Here is an 18,084-nt window from a genome sequence, read left to right on the forward strand (position 1 = left end):
GGCTCACAAGCTAGAGTGGGGATTCAAAGCACCAATAAAGACAATCTTTTTCCCTGGTAACTCGCTAGTGTGCTCACCCCTGTCACTGTGAGCCACTGTTGGAGCCAGCCCCCAGCCCTGCCAGCATTTGACCATGTGAGTACAAATGAGTGTGTTCAAAGTTCTTAGGGAAATGCAAAGCCACTGGATAAACAGACCGAGAGAGAGAGAGAAAAGGGGCTTGAACATGCAGGGCATAGCTGATTTTGATAAATTGATGCTAATGCCTCTTCCTCAGATTGACAGCCAGCTCCTGTGAAAAACAGTGGCTCTTGAGCTGGCAGCAGCATCTGGGGAACCCCTGACTGACCCAGAGCTCACAGGGTCTGTTTCCAGCACACCACATGCCCTCCTGGCATCTCCTCCATCACCAGTAGAAAAGACAGCCACAGTCCTCCTGGGGGCTGCACAATCTATAGTTTCCTCTAATTGTCTAGGGTTTCTAAGCTCCAGGAAAAAAAAGAAAAAAATCTCCTGCAATTACTGATATGTGGGACAGCAGGGTTAATAATAATTTTTTGATTGTTATTTTTATTTGTGGCAAAATATATATAGTATAAAGTTTGCCATTTTAGCCACTTTTAAGCATACAATTCAGTGGCATTAAGTACAGCCACAATGTTGTACAACCATCACAAATGTTTCCAAAACATTTTCATCATTGCAAACAAAAGCTCTGTACCTATTAAGCAATAACTCCCATTCTCCCCTCCCTCCCACCTCTCGTTATCTCTAATTACCTTCTGTCTCTATGAATTTTTCTATTCTAGATATTTTATATAAGCAGACTCATATAATATTTGTCCTTTTATGTCTGGCTTATTTCATGTAACGATTTCAAGGTTCATTCACATTGTGGTATGTGTCTGAACTTCATTCTTTTTTTTTGGCTAAACAATATTCCATTGTGTGTATATACCGCATTTTGTTTATCCACTCCTCCGTTGACGGAAATGTGGCTTGTTTCCAGCTGTTAGCTATTGTGAATCATGCTGCAATGAACACTGGCACACAAGCATTTATTTCAGTCCCTACTTTCAATTCTTTAGAGTATGTATCCAGTTAGTGGAATGCTGGGCTGTAGAGTAATTTTTATGTCCTACTTTTTGAGAAACCACCATATTGTTTTGTTTTTATGTGTATATTTAATACGCAAGTATTGACACATTTTGAGTACCAAGAATGCAAGGGTTATAGTTTTCAAGGAGTTTTCCCTCTAGTGGTAGTAAGAGAAATAAAGTAATTCCATGAATAAATACATAGATTCAAAATGGGTACAGGTTATGGCAGAAAACTATAAAAAGCAAAGACAGGTGAAGGCGAGTGGATGGGACTCAAGTTGCAGGCTTGAGAGGGGCATCCCTGTGGGAAGGACACTTTAGCTGGGACATGAAGAATGAATAGGGGTCAGCCAGGTGAAGGAGGGGAAAGACCAAGCTAGGGCTGGTAGCAAGTGGTCCAAAGGTGGCTAAAATGAACCAGCAGAAGGAGAAAGTGGAACAGACGTGACCAGGGCCACATTTGCAAGGACCCATAGGCAACATCAAGGATTAGAGGATGTTTCTAAAGCATAATGGGGAAAACGAGGTTTTAAGCAGGAAAGTGGAGTGACCATAGAAGTATTTCAAACAACTTTTTCTTTAAGTCCATGCCAATTTCCTTCTAGGATACTCAGAAGCTTTCAAAAAAAAAAAAAACGTATTATGGGAAAAAATCAAACAAAATAGAAGCAATGAACTCAAAGATGGCCAGCTCACGGCCCATTTTTCTTCATCTCCCTCCCCCCAGCCACCCCCATGTACTTTCCCTTCATACACCGCAGGCTATCCTGACGTTTATCCTTGACATCATATTAGGACTTCCCTGAATATTTCCAATACATAAGTAAAAGATGCAGATTCTTTTTAAAACATAGTCCTAAAACCATTATCCCATCTAAAAATATAGTAATCATTCTCTAATATCATGAAATGTTCAATGTTCAGACTTCCCCAACTGACACACAATTTTTTTTCTTTTTACAAATAGTTTGCTGTTTGAACAAGATGTAAATAGGATACACACATTGCAATTGGTTAAAATGCTTCTTAAGTCTGCCTTAAGCTACAGGCTGCCCCTTCCCTCATTCATTCAGACATTCCCTTTGCAACTCCATGGACTAAGCTCAGTGCAAGACCCTGGAAACCAGAGGAGAGGGCTCCCTACCCAGAGAGCTGCCACCACCCATGGAGCTATCCCTATGGTCACAATCCACAGAGGCCTGCTAAAGAGAAGGTAGGTGGGGTGGGGGTGCAGTATGGTAAAAGCACAAACTGGGATCATAGGAGTCTGGACCAGGATCCTCTGGCATTTCTGAGAGGGAATCTATCTGTTGCATCTCAGCTAACTGCTTTCTCTGAAAGCCGCAGCCAACCCATCAAAGAGGGAAGAGATCATGCCTGGCTGAAATCACGGAAAGCCTAGTCTTCCTGGAAAAACCTGTTGGTGGACATACCCACCACAAGATGGCACTCACAGATTCCTTTGTTTTTAATTCCTACCTACCCATAGACAATGTCTACACCAAACTGAAATCACCGCCATATTGGACTCATTGCCAATTGGCCTGGCTTCTTGTCTGATCATTTTGTCTTCATGTTCTAGTTGTAATTGTTCCTCTTTGGGGACATCAGGACTGGGTGTTTGGATATGAGAAATTATTTTGAGACCCAGTGGTGTCCAGGGAGGGAAAGGAGGCCCCCATGAATGACTCTCTGCTGGATGGCCTGGGCAGCATGAGTGGCCGCAGGAGACACACCCACCTGAGCTATTTTGTTCACCATCCTTGGTAAGCTGGAACATGCAAGATAATTGTCTTCCCTCAAGACAATAAGATGCCATTCTATAAAAATTTGCCAAAAATGGAGAAGTCTAAGAATTCCAAGTATGAGAGAGGATATGGATCTACAGAACCCAATTACATGCTGTTGGTAGGAATGTGAATTGATGCACTAACTTTGGAGAATAGATTAACACTACTCTTTAAAGTTAAGCATTCATTCATCCTCTAACTAGCAATTCCATTCCTAGTTGAATACCTAAGGAAAGATTTTACCCATTTTCAACACCAGACATGGACACATGGACAAGAGTATTCACAGCAGCAGTTTTCACATTAGCAAAATCCTGGAAACAACATCAGAAAGTGGATGAACAAATGCTGTGATATATTCACACAGAGGAATATTATACAGTGGTCAAAACATTCTTCCATTGCTATATCATTCCCCAAATGTCAAAACTATAAAGATGGAGAACAGATTAGCGGTTGCCAAAAGAGAGGGGTAGAGTGGAGGCCAAATGAAACTGTAAAGGGGTAGCACCAGGAAGTTTCTTTCTGATGATGGAACAGTTCTATATCTTTTTTCTTTTATTTTATTTCTTTTTTTTTTTCTGAGACGAAGTCTCACTCTTGTACCCCAGGCTGGAGTGCAATGGCATGATCTGGGCTCACTGCAAGCTCTGCCTCCTGGGTTCAAATGATTCTCCTGCCTCAGCCTTCCGAGTAGTTGGGATTACAGGCATGTACCACCATACCTGGCTAATTTTTGTATTTTTAGTAGAGACGGGGTTTCACCATGTTGGCCAGGCTGGTCTCGAACTCCTGACCTCAGGTGATCCACCCACTTCGGCTTCCCAAAGTACTGGGATTACAGGCGTGAGCCACCGCACCCCTCCAGTTCTATATCTTGATTGTGGTAGTGGTTACATGAATCTACATATGGGGTCAAACGACATAAAACTATACACACACACACACACAAAATTGAGTGCATGTAAAAACTAGTGAAATCTGAATAGCATCTATGTCCTATTTAACAGTGCTGTACTAATATTGAGTTCCTGATTTTACATCTCATTACTGCTATATAAGATGTCACCATGACTAAAGGGTTCTCATGACCTGATGTACTATTTTTGTAACTTTCTGTGAGCTTTATTATTTCAAAATAAAAAGGTTTTTTATTTTAAAATTTAGTGAATACAGGGACACACAACAATATGGATCAATCTTAGCAATAATATTCAAGTGAAGAAAGAAAATGACAAAGGATTATGGTACTGTTTTTATAAAATTAAGACAAAGGAAAATAACCGAATGACACAAATGTAACAAAACTGTACAAAGAAGAAAAGCAAATTAAAAACAAAAACAGGATAGGATGTAATGGTTAAAGCAGCAGCCAGGGACGGGGTTTGAGATATGCCATTTTACCAACTCCTGTGCCACTACATAGACTGAGAGAGTTCACGCAGTTATAGTGTTCATTCCTTGGCATGCAAAGCGAGCATGAGTTGGTGCAGGGCAGGTGCCCGATGCCTCTCACCTTCACTCCTGTGGCCATGTCCACCATGGAAAGGACTTCCCCTATGACGAGGCTTCAGCTGACAAAGTTCTTTGTTTTCTCTGCCTGAAAACATGACAGACTCAATATCAAGGTTTCCTTATGGCTTTCTGACTTGTTTAATTCACAGTCTTTATACTAAATGCATGTTAGTTTTATAATGAAAAAATAAACACAATAAAAGCAACTTTTGAATTAAGAAATAATTCCATTACTCTACTAAAGTAAACATTTTCTTCTTTTTTTTTTTTTTTTAATGTGGCTTTCTGGTCTCTAACCATGTTAGTGTTAATGAATCTTCTTATACAATCGTCATCTGCATCTGCATGGAGACCAGCCTGCGACTGACTTGCCTCATGCCTTGCTTTGCCTTCTCCAGGTTTGTCCCTCCTAGCTCCTGGTGTTCCCTTTACAGGCTAGCACCCCCACGGTTCTCTCCAGCTCCTCCAATGTGTGCCACAGCCTGCAGCCTCTCTGTACTGATGTCTCAACCAACAGAGGACACCTGGATGGAGCCCTGCTGACAATCTATTTTTTTTTTTTTTGTAGAGACAGGGTATCGCTATGTTGCCCAGGCTGTACATGAACTTCTGGGCTCAAGCAATCATCCTGGCTTAGCCTCCCAAGAAGCTGGGACTACAGGCATGCACCATGGCACCCAGCTTCAGTGACAATCTTGATGTAAGGATGGAGGATTGGAAACGTCTGAGAGCATTCTGGACATAGGAAAAGCAGTATTTTTACTTTGCGGGCTTTGATGATTTAAAAATTATGAAGTCCAAATTCCCTCTCATCACTCACTGTACACAACAGCATCAAATCCCAAGGCTATACGAGCATATTCTTCTCCACCAGTGACGAATGAGACATGGCAAAAACGCTGTACATGTTTTATTTTAAAAATTCAGAGGCAGCCGGCATTTCCTTAGAAGGTGGTGGGCCCTTGAGTGGGCAAAGTGCAGCTGTCCATTGTTGAAATCAGTGCTAGTTGTCCTTGTTTGCCAGTCTCTTCTGAGACCCAGGCAAAAAATCTGGTGCTTGTTACCCATGTGTGTATGTGTATGTACATGTGTGTGCACATGTCCATGTATGCATGTGTGTATGTTCATGTCTCTGTGTGTGTGTGTGTGTGTGTGTAGTGCTCCACCAGCAGCAGGATGATAACTAATCTTCCTTGGATGTCTTTCAATTTCCACATTGGCTAAAGCTCTCATCCCAAACACACTCTAGATTTTTCCCTCTCATAGATTTTTACAATGTTTCTCTCAAGCATTATTAACTTGATCAAACAGCAGGCTGTCAAGATTGATGACTCTTATCATGGCTCCAACCCAATACATCTTGTATTGATTTTTCCTGAAATATCTCCAGGCTTCAGCATAAACCACTGCATGACTCCAGCTTCAGCTCACACTGCTGAAGTTATTACCAACAAATAATAAAAGACAACTAAAGCAGATATTTGCAGACTTTTTTAGAGGGCCCAAGTGTCCTTTGTTGCACAGATTCTTACAACATCCCTACATGGGAGGCTAACAGGACAGAAAAGACTGACGCCACATAACAGATAGAAAATCCCAGGCTCAGGGAGGTCAAATGACTTGTCTTACCAGAGTCACCTGTTAAATGAAGAGCAGTATCCAGTATCAGATCCGGAGCTTCAGGTTTTGCATCAGCACATCCTGCCACCAGCCCTCCCTGCTCCTCATTATTAGGCCGAGAGAAGACATGGGACTCCGAGTGGCCCAGCCTTCCTCATTGGCCCGATTTTTCACCACCAGCCTTGTCCCCAAAGAGCACCTGACATCAACCTCTCTTGGGCCCCCAGTTCATCTTTCTGAGAGTCACCCTATCTAGAATCATCACAACAAACCCTTCCTTGCCACCAGCTCTGTTTTAGCCAAACCAAAATCATCAGGAATAAGCACTGCCTCCCTAATTTCCAACTGTTCATAGCTTTCTTCATATTTCATTCTCTTCATGTACACGGTCAATGCAGGTGTATGACTTTGCTATTAATGGTGTTCAACTGTGGTCATTTTTACTCACCATTTGAAATAATTGCAAGGACATTTACTGAAGAATCAACCTGAAATTTAGCCACCGTAGAGCATTACAAATTATCTATGACAGTTACTTCCCTTCCCTTTTCTCTGCAGGAGATAGTGACCTTTGCTATTAGATCTGATGGGGAATGACAATAGGAGCTCGCCATTAATTCTCTGATGTTGATTTCAGCATTATTTGTACTAATCCATTTCAAGATGCCAAACCAAAATTCCAGAACTGAGAATAGGCTTAATAAGAATGACTGCCTTACTGGTATATATTTTTAACATCTTTTCACACATAACTTCCCTATGTTCTTTCATTCTTATTTTATTTCTGATTACTTGTTCTTAATTAAAGAATGTCTAATATTGATAAGTTTCACCTCTCATTGAAATGGCAGCACTAACTGAATGCTCTATAATGATAATGATCAATCAACAGTTATGTGCTTTTCTGCATTCATTTTTGCAGCAATTCTACTGTATCAATAGCTATCTTCATTTACACTTAATATATTCAAAGCAAATTCAAACTCCATAGTAGCATGTAAGTTTGTAGTGATTTTAAATAATAATAATTCCATAAATGTATGGATACTATACCCAAGTTTATGGTTTATCCTAAATTAGAGCTATTCACATTTATACTTAATAAATTCAGCCTCAAACAAAGAAGATAGCTTTTCTTAAAATACTCCCCTCTCTTTGTAGAGCACTTGATGTAACAGACCACTGTAATGTAATAATCTGTTACAAATTCTGCAAAAATGTATGTTTTTACAGAGTAGTCTCTAACAGACATATATACTTCTCAACTAAAACCACCATGATTTGGAACAGGTTGGATGTGTAGTCTGAGCTGTCGTTCCTCATGTTAGCCCACACGACCTCCTTTGCAACCCGTGGGCAGCCCTGATCATGTTGCCAGCTGAGGGTTCCCAGTGCAGAGAGGTCTCAATCTTCATCTTCTAATAGCAGTTCCCAAACTGGAATATTTGCTTCTTCTATCTTCTGGCTTCAATTTTTAGTTGTGTATTCTCAGCCTTACTGAATACATGTCCTTTGTTCTAATTAGCATCAAATTATTTTAGAAAGAGGGGGTCAGTGGACAATGCACAAATAAATGAGTTTCAAAGATTCCGTCGTCCAGAGCTGGCGCTAAGCAAGACTTATGCCTCCTGGGCTAACCAGCCCTGGCCTTCCCACCAAAAGACCCCAAGTCTGGCCACTTCTTAACATCTCTTCACCACACTCCTGTGCCCTGGACTATAATAACAGCCTCTTGACTGGTCTCCTGTGTCCACCCTGCCCCAAACATCAGGCACTATGAGCTTCTTATTATTAGTTATTAAAGTAAAATTTACAGCAAGTGAAATGCACAGAGCTTAAGCGCATGAGTTATGGTCAATTATCTACCTGTGTAACCATCACATCAATCAAGAACACAGGGCATTCCCTTTCCCCAGCAGGCGTCCCCACGTCCCTCTGCAGTTAGTCCCCACCTCTACAGGCAACCACTGTCATCTTCTCTTTCTTCGTTTTTTAGAGATGGAGTCTTGCTTCATAGCTCAGGCTGGAGTGCGATGGTGTGATCGTAGCTCACTGTAGCCTCAAACTCCTGGCCTCAAGGGATCCTCCTGCCTCAGCCTCTTGAGTAGCTGGGATGACAGGTGTGCCATCACAGCCAGCTAATTTTCTTTTTTCCTGGAGACAAGGGTCTCACTATGTTGCCCAGGTTGGTCTTAAACTCCTAGTCTCAAGCAATCCTCCTCCCTCAGCCTCTCAATTGCTGGGATTACAGGTGTGAGCCACTATTACCCCCAGCCTAACACTTCTCTTTGTATCACCATCCACTGTTTTGGCCTGTTCATGAAATTACACAAGCAGGAAACAGTATGTGCTCTGCAGGGTCTGCCTTCTTCCATGCAAATGAGGCATCTGTGTTAAACTAAGGATATCCATAGTTCACTGTTTGAATGGTTTCCATCTATGAATAATTTATGATTTGTCTAAATGAAACTCTTTGGTGAACATTTGGGTTGCTTCCAGTTTCAGGCTCTGATGAACAAAGCTGACATAAACATGTATGCACAAATATTTTTGGGGACATGTGTCTGTTTCTCTTTTGTAAATCCTTAGGAATGCAACTGTGGGGTTAAAATGTAGGTTTAGTTTTGTAGGGAACAGCCAAACCGTTTTTGAAAATGATCGTACCATTTTACACTCCTCCCAACAGTGAATGAGAGCTTAGTTTCTCCGCATTCTACCAGCATTGTCCGTCTTTTCCATTTTTAGCTATTCTAGAGGCAGTATAATGTTATCTCACTACAGCTTAAAGCTGTATTTCTCAGGTGAACAGGGATGCTGAGCACATTTTCATATGCTTAACCGCCATTTTAAGTGTTCAAGTCTTTTGCCTCGTTTTTAAAATTGGGCTGTTTATCTTTTTATCATCAAGTTCTAGGGATTTTTTATATAATATGGGTACAAATTCTTTATATGTGGACATAAGTTCTTATCAGATACATGCATTACAGATTTTTTTCCTACTTTGTACATTGCATTTTTATTCTCTTAATGATGAATTTGATGAACAGCAGTTTTTAATTTTAATGTAGACCACTTCATCAGTATATTTTCTTGAACGTGTTCAAGTGATTTCTGAGTCTCCTCTAAGAATCCCTGACTATCCTAATAGGACATTCTCCTTTATTATTCTACAAATGTAGTAATTTTCAAGTATCCGTTCAGGTGTCTAATGAGCCTCAAATTAGTTTTGGTGTAGCATGAGGTAGGGATGAAAGTTAATCTATATGCTTATCTAGTTGTTCCAGCATCGATTATTGCAAAGACATTGCTTTCCCCATTGAATTGCCTTGGCAACTCAACTGGTTATATATGTGAGTATCTTTCAGAACTCACCATTCTATTCCATTGATCTCATTGTCTTTCCTTATGCCAATACCACATGATCTTAAGCAGCTTTATAATGTAAGCGCTGAAGTCATGTAGTGAGTCTTCTAACTTTGCAGTTTTTTAGAATTGCTTTAACTCTTCTAGGTCCTTTGCATTTCCATATATGTTTTGAATCAACCTGCAAATTTGGATCAAAGTACTACAACATTTTTAAAATAAGCATCACGTTGTGTTCCTTTTTCCCTCTTCTCTCCCCGCACCACAGCGAACACCTCCAATGACTCCAGTTACCACTGCAAGAAAATCTAACCCTCTCACCAAATCCTCCAGGTCTGGCCCTTCTTTCTCCTTGCTGGTTCCTGGGGCCACATAGTAGGCCAGCTGCACAGATCCTGGGAGTATTCGGTAACAAAGGGTATATCCATGTACTTCTGTTCTCTTCAAGGGCCTTTGACTACTCCAGGAAAGCCCAGTGTAGGAATGATGAAAGGTGACATTCCCATGACTCTAAGGATATTTTTCTCTTCATGACATTATTGCAGGACCCTGACAGTGTAGGATTTTACAAATTCTTACCTCAAATTTAATGCCTCTTCCCTTGGCAGAGGTATTACTACCAAATTCTAGTTACCTTGAAATTTTTTCTAATTATTAGTGTAATTACAGAATTGATTGATAGTGGTGGAATGAACATATCTTACTGACATTACCAGCTGGATGTACAAGCTTACTTTTCTGCAGCATTCTACATTTATTTTAATGGAAATTAATGGTCGCTTATAATTTTTGGCCCATGAGCAAATAGTGTTCCCATTATTCTACATTGTGAGAGATAAATATATCACAGGACTTAAACACTTGATGGTCAAGCAGTACTACCACTGAGCGTTCATTCAGCACTTCCTATGTGCCCAAACACTGGCTGGACAACTTAACATGTGTTACGCCATTTGAGCCTCACATCAACCCTTTAAGGTAAGTATTGCTATCATCTACACTTTGCAGAGAAAGAAACTGAGATGCAGAGAATTCAGAAACTAGCCCAAGGCCACAGAGTTCCTCAGTGAAGGAGCCAGTCATGAACCCTGTTCTGACTCTAAAATCAGAAACCCATAACCATTGCATGATGGTGAGAAAACTGTACTATAACCATCCCATATGCTTTTTAAATAAACAATGGAAGTATAAATACATATAAAACATATTTTAAAAGACCAGATTGGCATATGTAAGCCTGTTATCAGTTATTTTTGGACAACAGAATTTTGCAATTGTGTCTGTATGTTTACCTGTATTTTTAACCTTTCTGTAATGAACATTTATTACTTTGGATAATGAGGAATTTTTCAGCATTTTTCCCAGTGATGGTTTGTGCATCTTTGTATAGTGTCCGTCTATAACTGTCTCATCTATCCAAGCCTCATAGCACCAGTAGAAGGTAGAAAAGCAGACTTGGTAAACTGGTAAGAGCCAAGTTGGCCCCAGTGACAGGAACCAAAGGAAAAATAACTGCAGTGTTTCAGGCTCAGTGTGGCCCAGAAGTCACAGCCCCTACTGGGCATGGCTGCTGCTGCCAACATGAATCCTAACCCTGCCCTCTCCACCTGCACGAAACTCCTGCCTGCTGGGTAGTCCCTTTGGGAGCTTCTGATGGTTGAATTCCACTCACGTGCACAAAACAAGCTTTGTCTTGTGGCAAGAAGGCAGCCACCGGAAAGCACTATGCCACCCACATTCTATGTTTGGACAGCCCCCAAATAGGACACCTGCCTCACCCTTTGAAGCAGTGTGGCCTCTCCCCAGATACTGTCATGAGAACAGCCTCCCTCAACCCCACATACAGACAGAAGGTCACTGCCTGCTGGGCTTTATGAAACCTCCGTGGTCAGTGTCAACCCCAGCTCAGCCAGGAGGGCTGCCCGTGCTAATGGCCCCTCTTAGAGCCACTTCCCTGTGATGGATGCACTCTAGCCCCTGACCCACCAGACAGTTCACACTTGGAAGACAGAGATGGTCTCCTACTCATCTTGAGTTACAAGACTCAATTCTCCCATCCCTCTTTTCTTTCCCCATCACAACAGAAAGACTCTGCAGTGTGGAGTTTCACCACACACAGCTGTGGAATTGGGCTAACTGGTTTGAATCCTGCCTTTGCTTTGTTTACTACTGAACTTAAGACAAGTTACCTTTTCTCTCAACATTTCAGTCTCCTGACCTGTAAAACAAGCACCATATTTACTTTATGGATTTGCTATGATCATTTAATGGAGTAATGTATGTAAAATGCTTATGAGCCCTCTTCCACTTGTCCTCTACTTCTATAGCTACTCCTCTCCACTTTCCTTTCTGGTCCTTCCCACCAGGCTCCACTCTTGGCCCCCCCTTTCTCTGTCAACACTCATGTCATGGGCATCCATCCAGCCTTATGGTTCTAAATTCATCTCCATGCTGATGACTTCCTGGTACCTTGCCCCTAAACATCTCAAACACGTTTAGATGATCACATCTAAAGACTAGCTCCAGATTTAACATCACATCTCTTCTAGGCTTCCCACCCCAGTATATGGTGACCCCATCCTTCTAGTTGAGTTGCTCAGACCAAAAACCAGGGAATCGTGTTTTCTTTCCTCTCTGTCACTCCACTTCCATGTATCAGTGCCTGTCTACTGATTGTTTTTCAGTAGAATCCCCATTCCTGCCACTTCTCATCACTTTGACTGCAGTCACTGTGGTCCCAGCTAGTACCACCTCTCTCCCTGGTAACTGCTCAGCTCCCTGTTTGCAGTCCTGCCTCTCCTATAACATATTCCTAAGCCAGCAGCCGGGAACCCAGTCAGACAGGTCCTGTTCCACTCAGTCCCTCCAAGGCTTTCCATTTTATCCAGTCTGAAGAAAATCAAATACCTCATAAGGCCCTTCATACTCCAGGGACTCACCATCTTCCCAGTTGTCACCCCACTCTCCTCCTCACTCACACTACTCACACCACATGGCACCTGTGATTCCATTAACAAGCCCAGGACACACCCACCCTAGGCCCTTCGAGACTGCTGTTCCTCTGCCTGGATGCTGTTCACTGACCTCCAGCTGTGTCGCTTCCCCACCTCTTAGGCATCTGCTCCAATGTCACCTCATCATGAGGCCCCCAGCTGTCCCTCTGACTCTCCTGAACACCCTGACATCTTCACTTAAAATAATCAACATATACACAACATAAAATTTACTATTTTAATTATTTTTAGGTGTACGAATCTCTGGCACTGAGTATATTCACAGTGTTATGCAACCATCAATACTATCCTTCTCCAGAGCTTCTTAATCTTCGCAAACTGAAAATCTGTACCCATTAAACACTAACTCCCACTTCTCCCTTCCCTCAGACCCAGGAAAACCACCATTCCACTTCCAATATCTATGAATTTGACTACTCTAAATACTTCATGTAAGTACCCTATTTGTCTTTCTGTGACTGGCTTATTTCACTCAGCATAATGTCTTCCAGGTTCAACCATGTTATAGGATGTGTTAAAATTTCCTTCCTTTTTAAGGCTGAATAATATCCCATTGTATGTATTACATACATGTTTTGTATGTTTTGTTATGTCATTCATCTGCCAATAGACATCTGGGTTATTTCTACCTTTTGGCTATTAGGAATAATGCCACTATTAACATGGATGTACAAATAGCTGTCTGAGTTTTTGCTTTCACTTCTTTTGAGGTATATACCAAGAAGTGGAATTTCTGGTCTACATTGTAATTCTACATTTGATTCCTTAATGAAATGCCATACTGTCTTTCCCAGAGTCTTCATCATTTCACATTCCCACATCAGCACCAGCAATGCACATGGGTTCCAATTTCTCCACATCCTCTCCAACACTTGTTCGTTTCTGGGTATTTTTGACAATAGCCATACCAATGGGTGTGAAGTGGTATCTCATTGTGGTTTTATTTGCATTTCCCTAATGATTAGTGATGTTGGACATCTTTTCATGTGTTTATTGCCATTTGTATATCTTTGAAGAAATATCTCTCCAACTCTTTGATCATTTTTTAATCTAGTTGTTTGGTTTTCTTCTTGTTGAGTTGTAGGAGTTCTTTGTGTATTCTGGATATCAATTCCTTATAGAGATATAATGTGCAAATATTTTTTTCCATTCCATGTATTGCCTTTTCATTCTGTTGATATTGTCCCTTGACACACAAAAGATTTTGATTTTGATGTAGTCCAGTTTATTTTTATACAAATGTTTACCAAAGTGTCTTTTAAAATTGTTTTCAATAATTAGATAATTTTTATTCTGAAAATCTGTTTTTCAAAAGCCTGTGTTTTTGGTGTTCTATCCAAGAAATCATTGCCAAATCCAATGTTATGAAGCCCTTTATGTTTTATTTGAATTATTAGTTCTCACTCTTACATTTAGCTCTTTAATCCATTTTGAGTTAAATTTTGGATATGGTGTAAGGTAAGCTTCCAACGTTATACTTTTGCTTGTAGACATCCAGTTGTTCCAGCATCTTTTGTTGAGAAGATTGCCCTTTCCTCACTGAATGGTCTTGGCACCCTTGCGGGGAATCATTGACCACATATGTGAGGTTTTATTTCTAGGGGATCTTTCTTCAATTCCATTGGTCTCTAAACCTGTCTTTATGCCAGTTCCACACTGTTTTGACTACAGTAGTTTTACAGTAAATTTTGAAATCAGGAAGTGAGAGACCTTCAACTTTGTTCTTCTTTTCCAAGATTGCTTTGGCTATTCAGAGTCCTTTGAGATTCCATGTGAATTTTAGGATAAGTTTTTCTATTTCTGCAAAAATCATCTTTGGGATTTGGATAAGAATCGCACTGAAACTGCAGATTGCTTTAGCAGTATTGACATTTTAACAATACTAAGTCTTCCCATTCATGAACACAGATGCCTCTCAATGTATTTGTATATCCCTTTATTACTTTCAGCAATTTGTACTTTTCCATGTACAAGTTTTTACCTCTTTGGTTAAGTCTGTGTCTGAGTATTTTATCTTTCTGATGCTATGATAAGTAGAATTGTTTTCTCAATTTCATTTTGGATTCTTCATTATTCATGTATAGAAATGCAACTGATTTCTGCATGTTGATTTTTATCTTGTAATTTTGCTGAATTTATTAATTCTAACAAACTTTTTGTGGAATATTGGGGTTTTCTACATAAAAGATCCTGTCATTTGCCCACAGGGACTATTTTACTTCTTCTTTTCCAATTTATCACACGATTTTTATCCCCAGCATCCATCACCATCTGATATACTAGAAATGTACTTATTAGTTTATAGTCTGACTCCTCCCAGACTAAAAAGTAAGCTCCCTCAAGACAGATAATTTCTGCCTGCTTTGTTCACTTCCCATTGAGCAATGCCTGGCTCACCACATTGCTCAATAAATAATTTAAAAAACAAATGAATCACTTTAGCTGATACATGGAAGGGACTTAGCAAAAGGTAGCAAGAAATAATTATTATTTTTTTACATAGTATTTCACTGCATGAGTAATAATAAAGGCTTAAAATGAAGAGGTTTTTTTTTAAATGCAGAATGGTTACAGTGTCAAAAAACAAATGGTACCATGATTCCAGTTGCACTGGAGTCCCAGGGCAGCTCCAGCTCACTCCCTGTCAGGCCCCACTTTCAAGTAATCCCTGTAGCTATCACAGATGACAACTGCATTCAGGTGCCAATCTACACAGAGGGACTTCTATAAACAGACCACTCTGTCCTCTCGTCTCTGCCCAAATCCTCCAAGATATCCCATGTGGCCAGGGCTGGCCTGACCAAAGTGCTGGCCAAGTGGCCAATGTCCAAGTCCATGGAGCTAGAGCTGGGACAGGGATGCCTGCCAAAGACAGTACATAGGACTAAGAGCCAGGGGAGCCTGTCACAGCCCACTAGGAGAAGCCTGGGTTCCAGTACAAACAGAAGCCAGAGGGCCAAGGGGGAGCCAAGGCCAGGGCGGCAGAGCCAAGAGCTCAGACTCTGTCCGTTGGTCAGGAGCCAGTTCTGGGATGGGTGGGGGAGTACAGCGGTCACAGTCTGCAGCACTCGCTGGGGCTGGCACTGGAAGTGGCAGGCAACAGCGCAGGGCCTGGGTGGGTTGAAACTGGGACAGGACAAACATCTTCAGCCTCTTGGCAGATTCCTGGCTCAGCTCCTTTTACACAACACATTCAGGGTTTAAATGTAAATGCTTCCTGGGAAAGGCTGTTTCTTTGCTCAGGGTCTCAGTAGAAAAGTATCCACCCTCCCCCTCATTCCCAAATACCTTTTAAGGTGAGCTGACCTTAGAACATTCTTCCATTTTAGATCTGATCACTTACCTGCTATTTCTCTAGACACAAAAATGCCTCAAACTGAGATTACCGAAAATTCTGATAAAAATAATAATCATAATATATGTAATATAAATATAAAGCAACCAATCTTCTACTAGTTCCCCTCTGATCTGCTGAGACTGAGCTTCCTGAGAAACTAGTGGATGATTTAAATCAGTGACTCTCAAACTTTATGGTCCCTGGACCTTTTTTGAGGATTCCAAAGAGGTTTTGTTTGTCCAAGTTATAGCTATCAATTTACCATATTAGTAATTAAAACTGGGAATTTAAAAAATTATATTAGTGTATATGGCATAATTTTTATGAAAAATAATAATTTCCAAAAAAATCCATGAAAAGAATGGCATTGTTTCACATTGTTCTAATATCTGACTCAATAAAAGACAGCTGTACTTTCATATCTGCTTTTGTGTGATATGTTGCTTTGGTTGAGGTTTATGATAAATATCCAGTGTCTCACACACACATAGTTGAATATATATTTTCCAGGTAGCACCTGAAAGGGTCTTGGGGACACAAAGGGGTCCTCGGACCTTACTTTGAGAACCACTGGTTTAGACGATGATGGTGCAACTATGTTCCTCACTTGTGTGGATCATGGGGATAAAAACCAGAGCTCTGCATGAGAGAGAGAATGGTTGTAGGGTGGTAGGGGGAAGGAGTCATGGGTAGGTCCTTCATTATCCAGATATATGTCCCCAACCTGCACTACAGCAGGTTGATCCCAGCTAGATATATGTCCCCAACCTGCACTAAAGCAGCCTGATCCCAGCTAGCTCCCTTCTGGGGAAAGGTAATGTTGAGATAGAGTTTCCCTATGAGCCAGCCCCAAATCCTGAATGGTAGGGACCAAATGCTTAATGGGAACAATTTTGGGGAGAAAGGGTGCAGGGAAGGAGGCATAGTGCAGCAGTCTTCAACCCCAGATAAACAGTGGGTCACCTGGGAGATGGAAAGCCTGCCTTGATTGGCCTGAGCAAAAGCCTTCACAGCAGGAGTTTTGAAAGTTGTCTGGCTGATTCTATTGTGCAGCCAGGGATAAGCACCACCTGTTTGACGTGGGCTCAGGAAGCAGAGCACCGGGGTTTGAACCCCTGGTTCACTAGTCATTTATACATACAACTCACTAATTGTATAACTAACCTCAGGCCAATTACTCAGCTTCAGTTTACTTATCTGTAAAATGGGAATGCCATAAGGGATGTTGTGAATACTGAATGACAACATCCATTTAAAGTTTAGTGCCGGGACTGGCACAGAGCATGTACTCAGTCAACTTGAGCTGTCACGGTCTGCTAAGGTAAAGATCAGTGCAGGCTGTCAGCTTGTCAGCTTCTAGGGATGAGCATCTCTGAGGAAGCTGTCCCCCATGCAGGACAAGACACTGACACAAAGTACATGTTAAGACCTGGGTCTTCTGTCTCTGCATTTGGAAATAGAGGTAGTTGGTGACTCCCCCAACCCAGGATCCAATTCTGGAAACTTCAGGGGAACAAGAGACCTCTTGGCTGAGGTGCACAAAGGTGATGTCACTATAAACAGGTGGAGAAGTCGGCACTGAAAGCAATGACGGTGCTGACACTGTGTGTGTGTGTCCGTGTGTGTGTGCATGCACACTGTGAAATCAGACCCATACTGTTTCTTCCCTTTAAAATTATTGAAACATCTCAAACATATTACAGATGGCAGAGAAAAAACACAGTGTAGAAATATTTTAATGACTTACTCTTGGCCTGCAGACTGTCCATAGAGACCTGGAACGAATGAGACTCCCTCCTCATTTGTCCCCTGGAACATCATCATTACACATTACACACTGCGTTCTGCCTCGGAGCTCATCGGGTCATCCACAAAAGTGAAGAGCAACACAAAAGGGGGGCCCAGGAAAAAACATAGCCAGGCCTTGCACGCTCCCTAAGCAGGCAGGACAGCCATGACTCAATCGTTTTATTAAGAGGCAGGATGAATCATGTAACACTTCTTCTAGAATTACTGGATGTGGACAGCTCCTCCAGCTGTTTACAGGGTGGAATTTGAGAGCCTTCAAACACAGATGTGCCGCTGAGTTTCATGACATCTGCCCAGTGAGATGAGCTTGCCACACTGATGGCCAGTTTCATTTCCTTCAGGTTTATTGGCTTTTGCGAATTCACACAGAGAGAGGTGCCAAACAGGCCGAGATAATTCACAGAAATGAACTGGAGGGATCGTCTAGGGCCAATCCTGTGCCTCCTGGAGGAATTATATCTAATCACCCAGGACAGAGAGTTGTCCAGGCTGCCTAAGGCCACTAAGCAAGCCAGGAAAATGGGAATATAATTGGA

At 41.5% G+C, this 18,084-nt stretch overlaps 1 protein-coding gene across 1 annotated transcript in view; it reads right to left on the bottom strand.

Annotated features, from left to right (window-relative positions):
• Window positions 1-18,084, bottom strand: part of ACOXL (acyl-CoA oxidase like) — a 376,563-nt gene that overhangs the window by 318,284 nt on the left and 40,195 nt on the right. The window contains 1 exon segment of the mRNA XM_032243751.1: window positions 4,407-4,490. Within this exon segment, the coding sequence (XP_032099642.1) occupies window positions 4,407-4,490 (84 nt within the window).

This window comes from Sapajus apella, unplaced genomic scaffold (genome assembly GCF_009761245.1).
Source record: "Sapajus apella isolate SASKATOON/1434 unplaced genomic scaffold, GSC_monkey_1.0 scaffold52, whole genome shotgun sequence".
In the NCBI taxonomy this organism is placed as follows: Eukaryota; Metazoa; Chordata; class Mammalia; order Primates; family Cebidae; genus Sapajus; species Sapajus apella.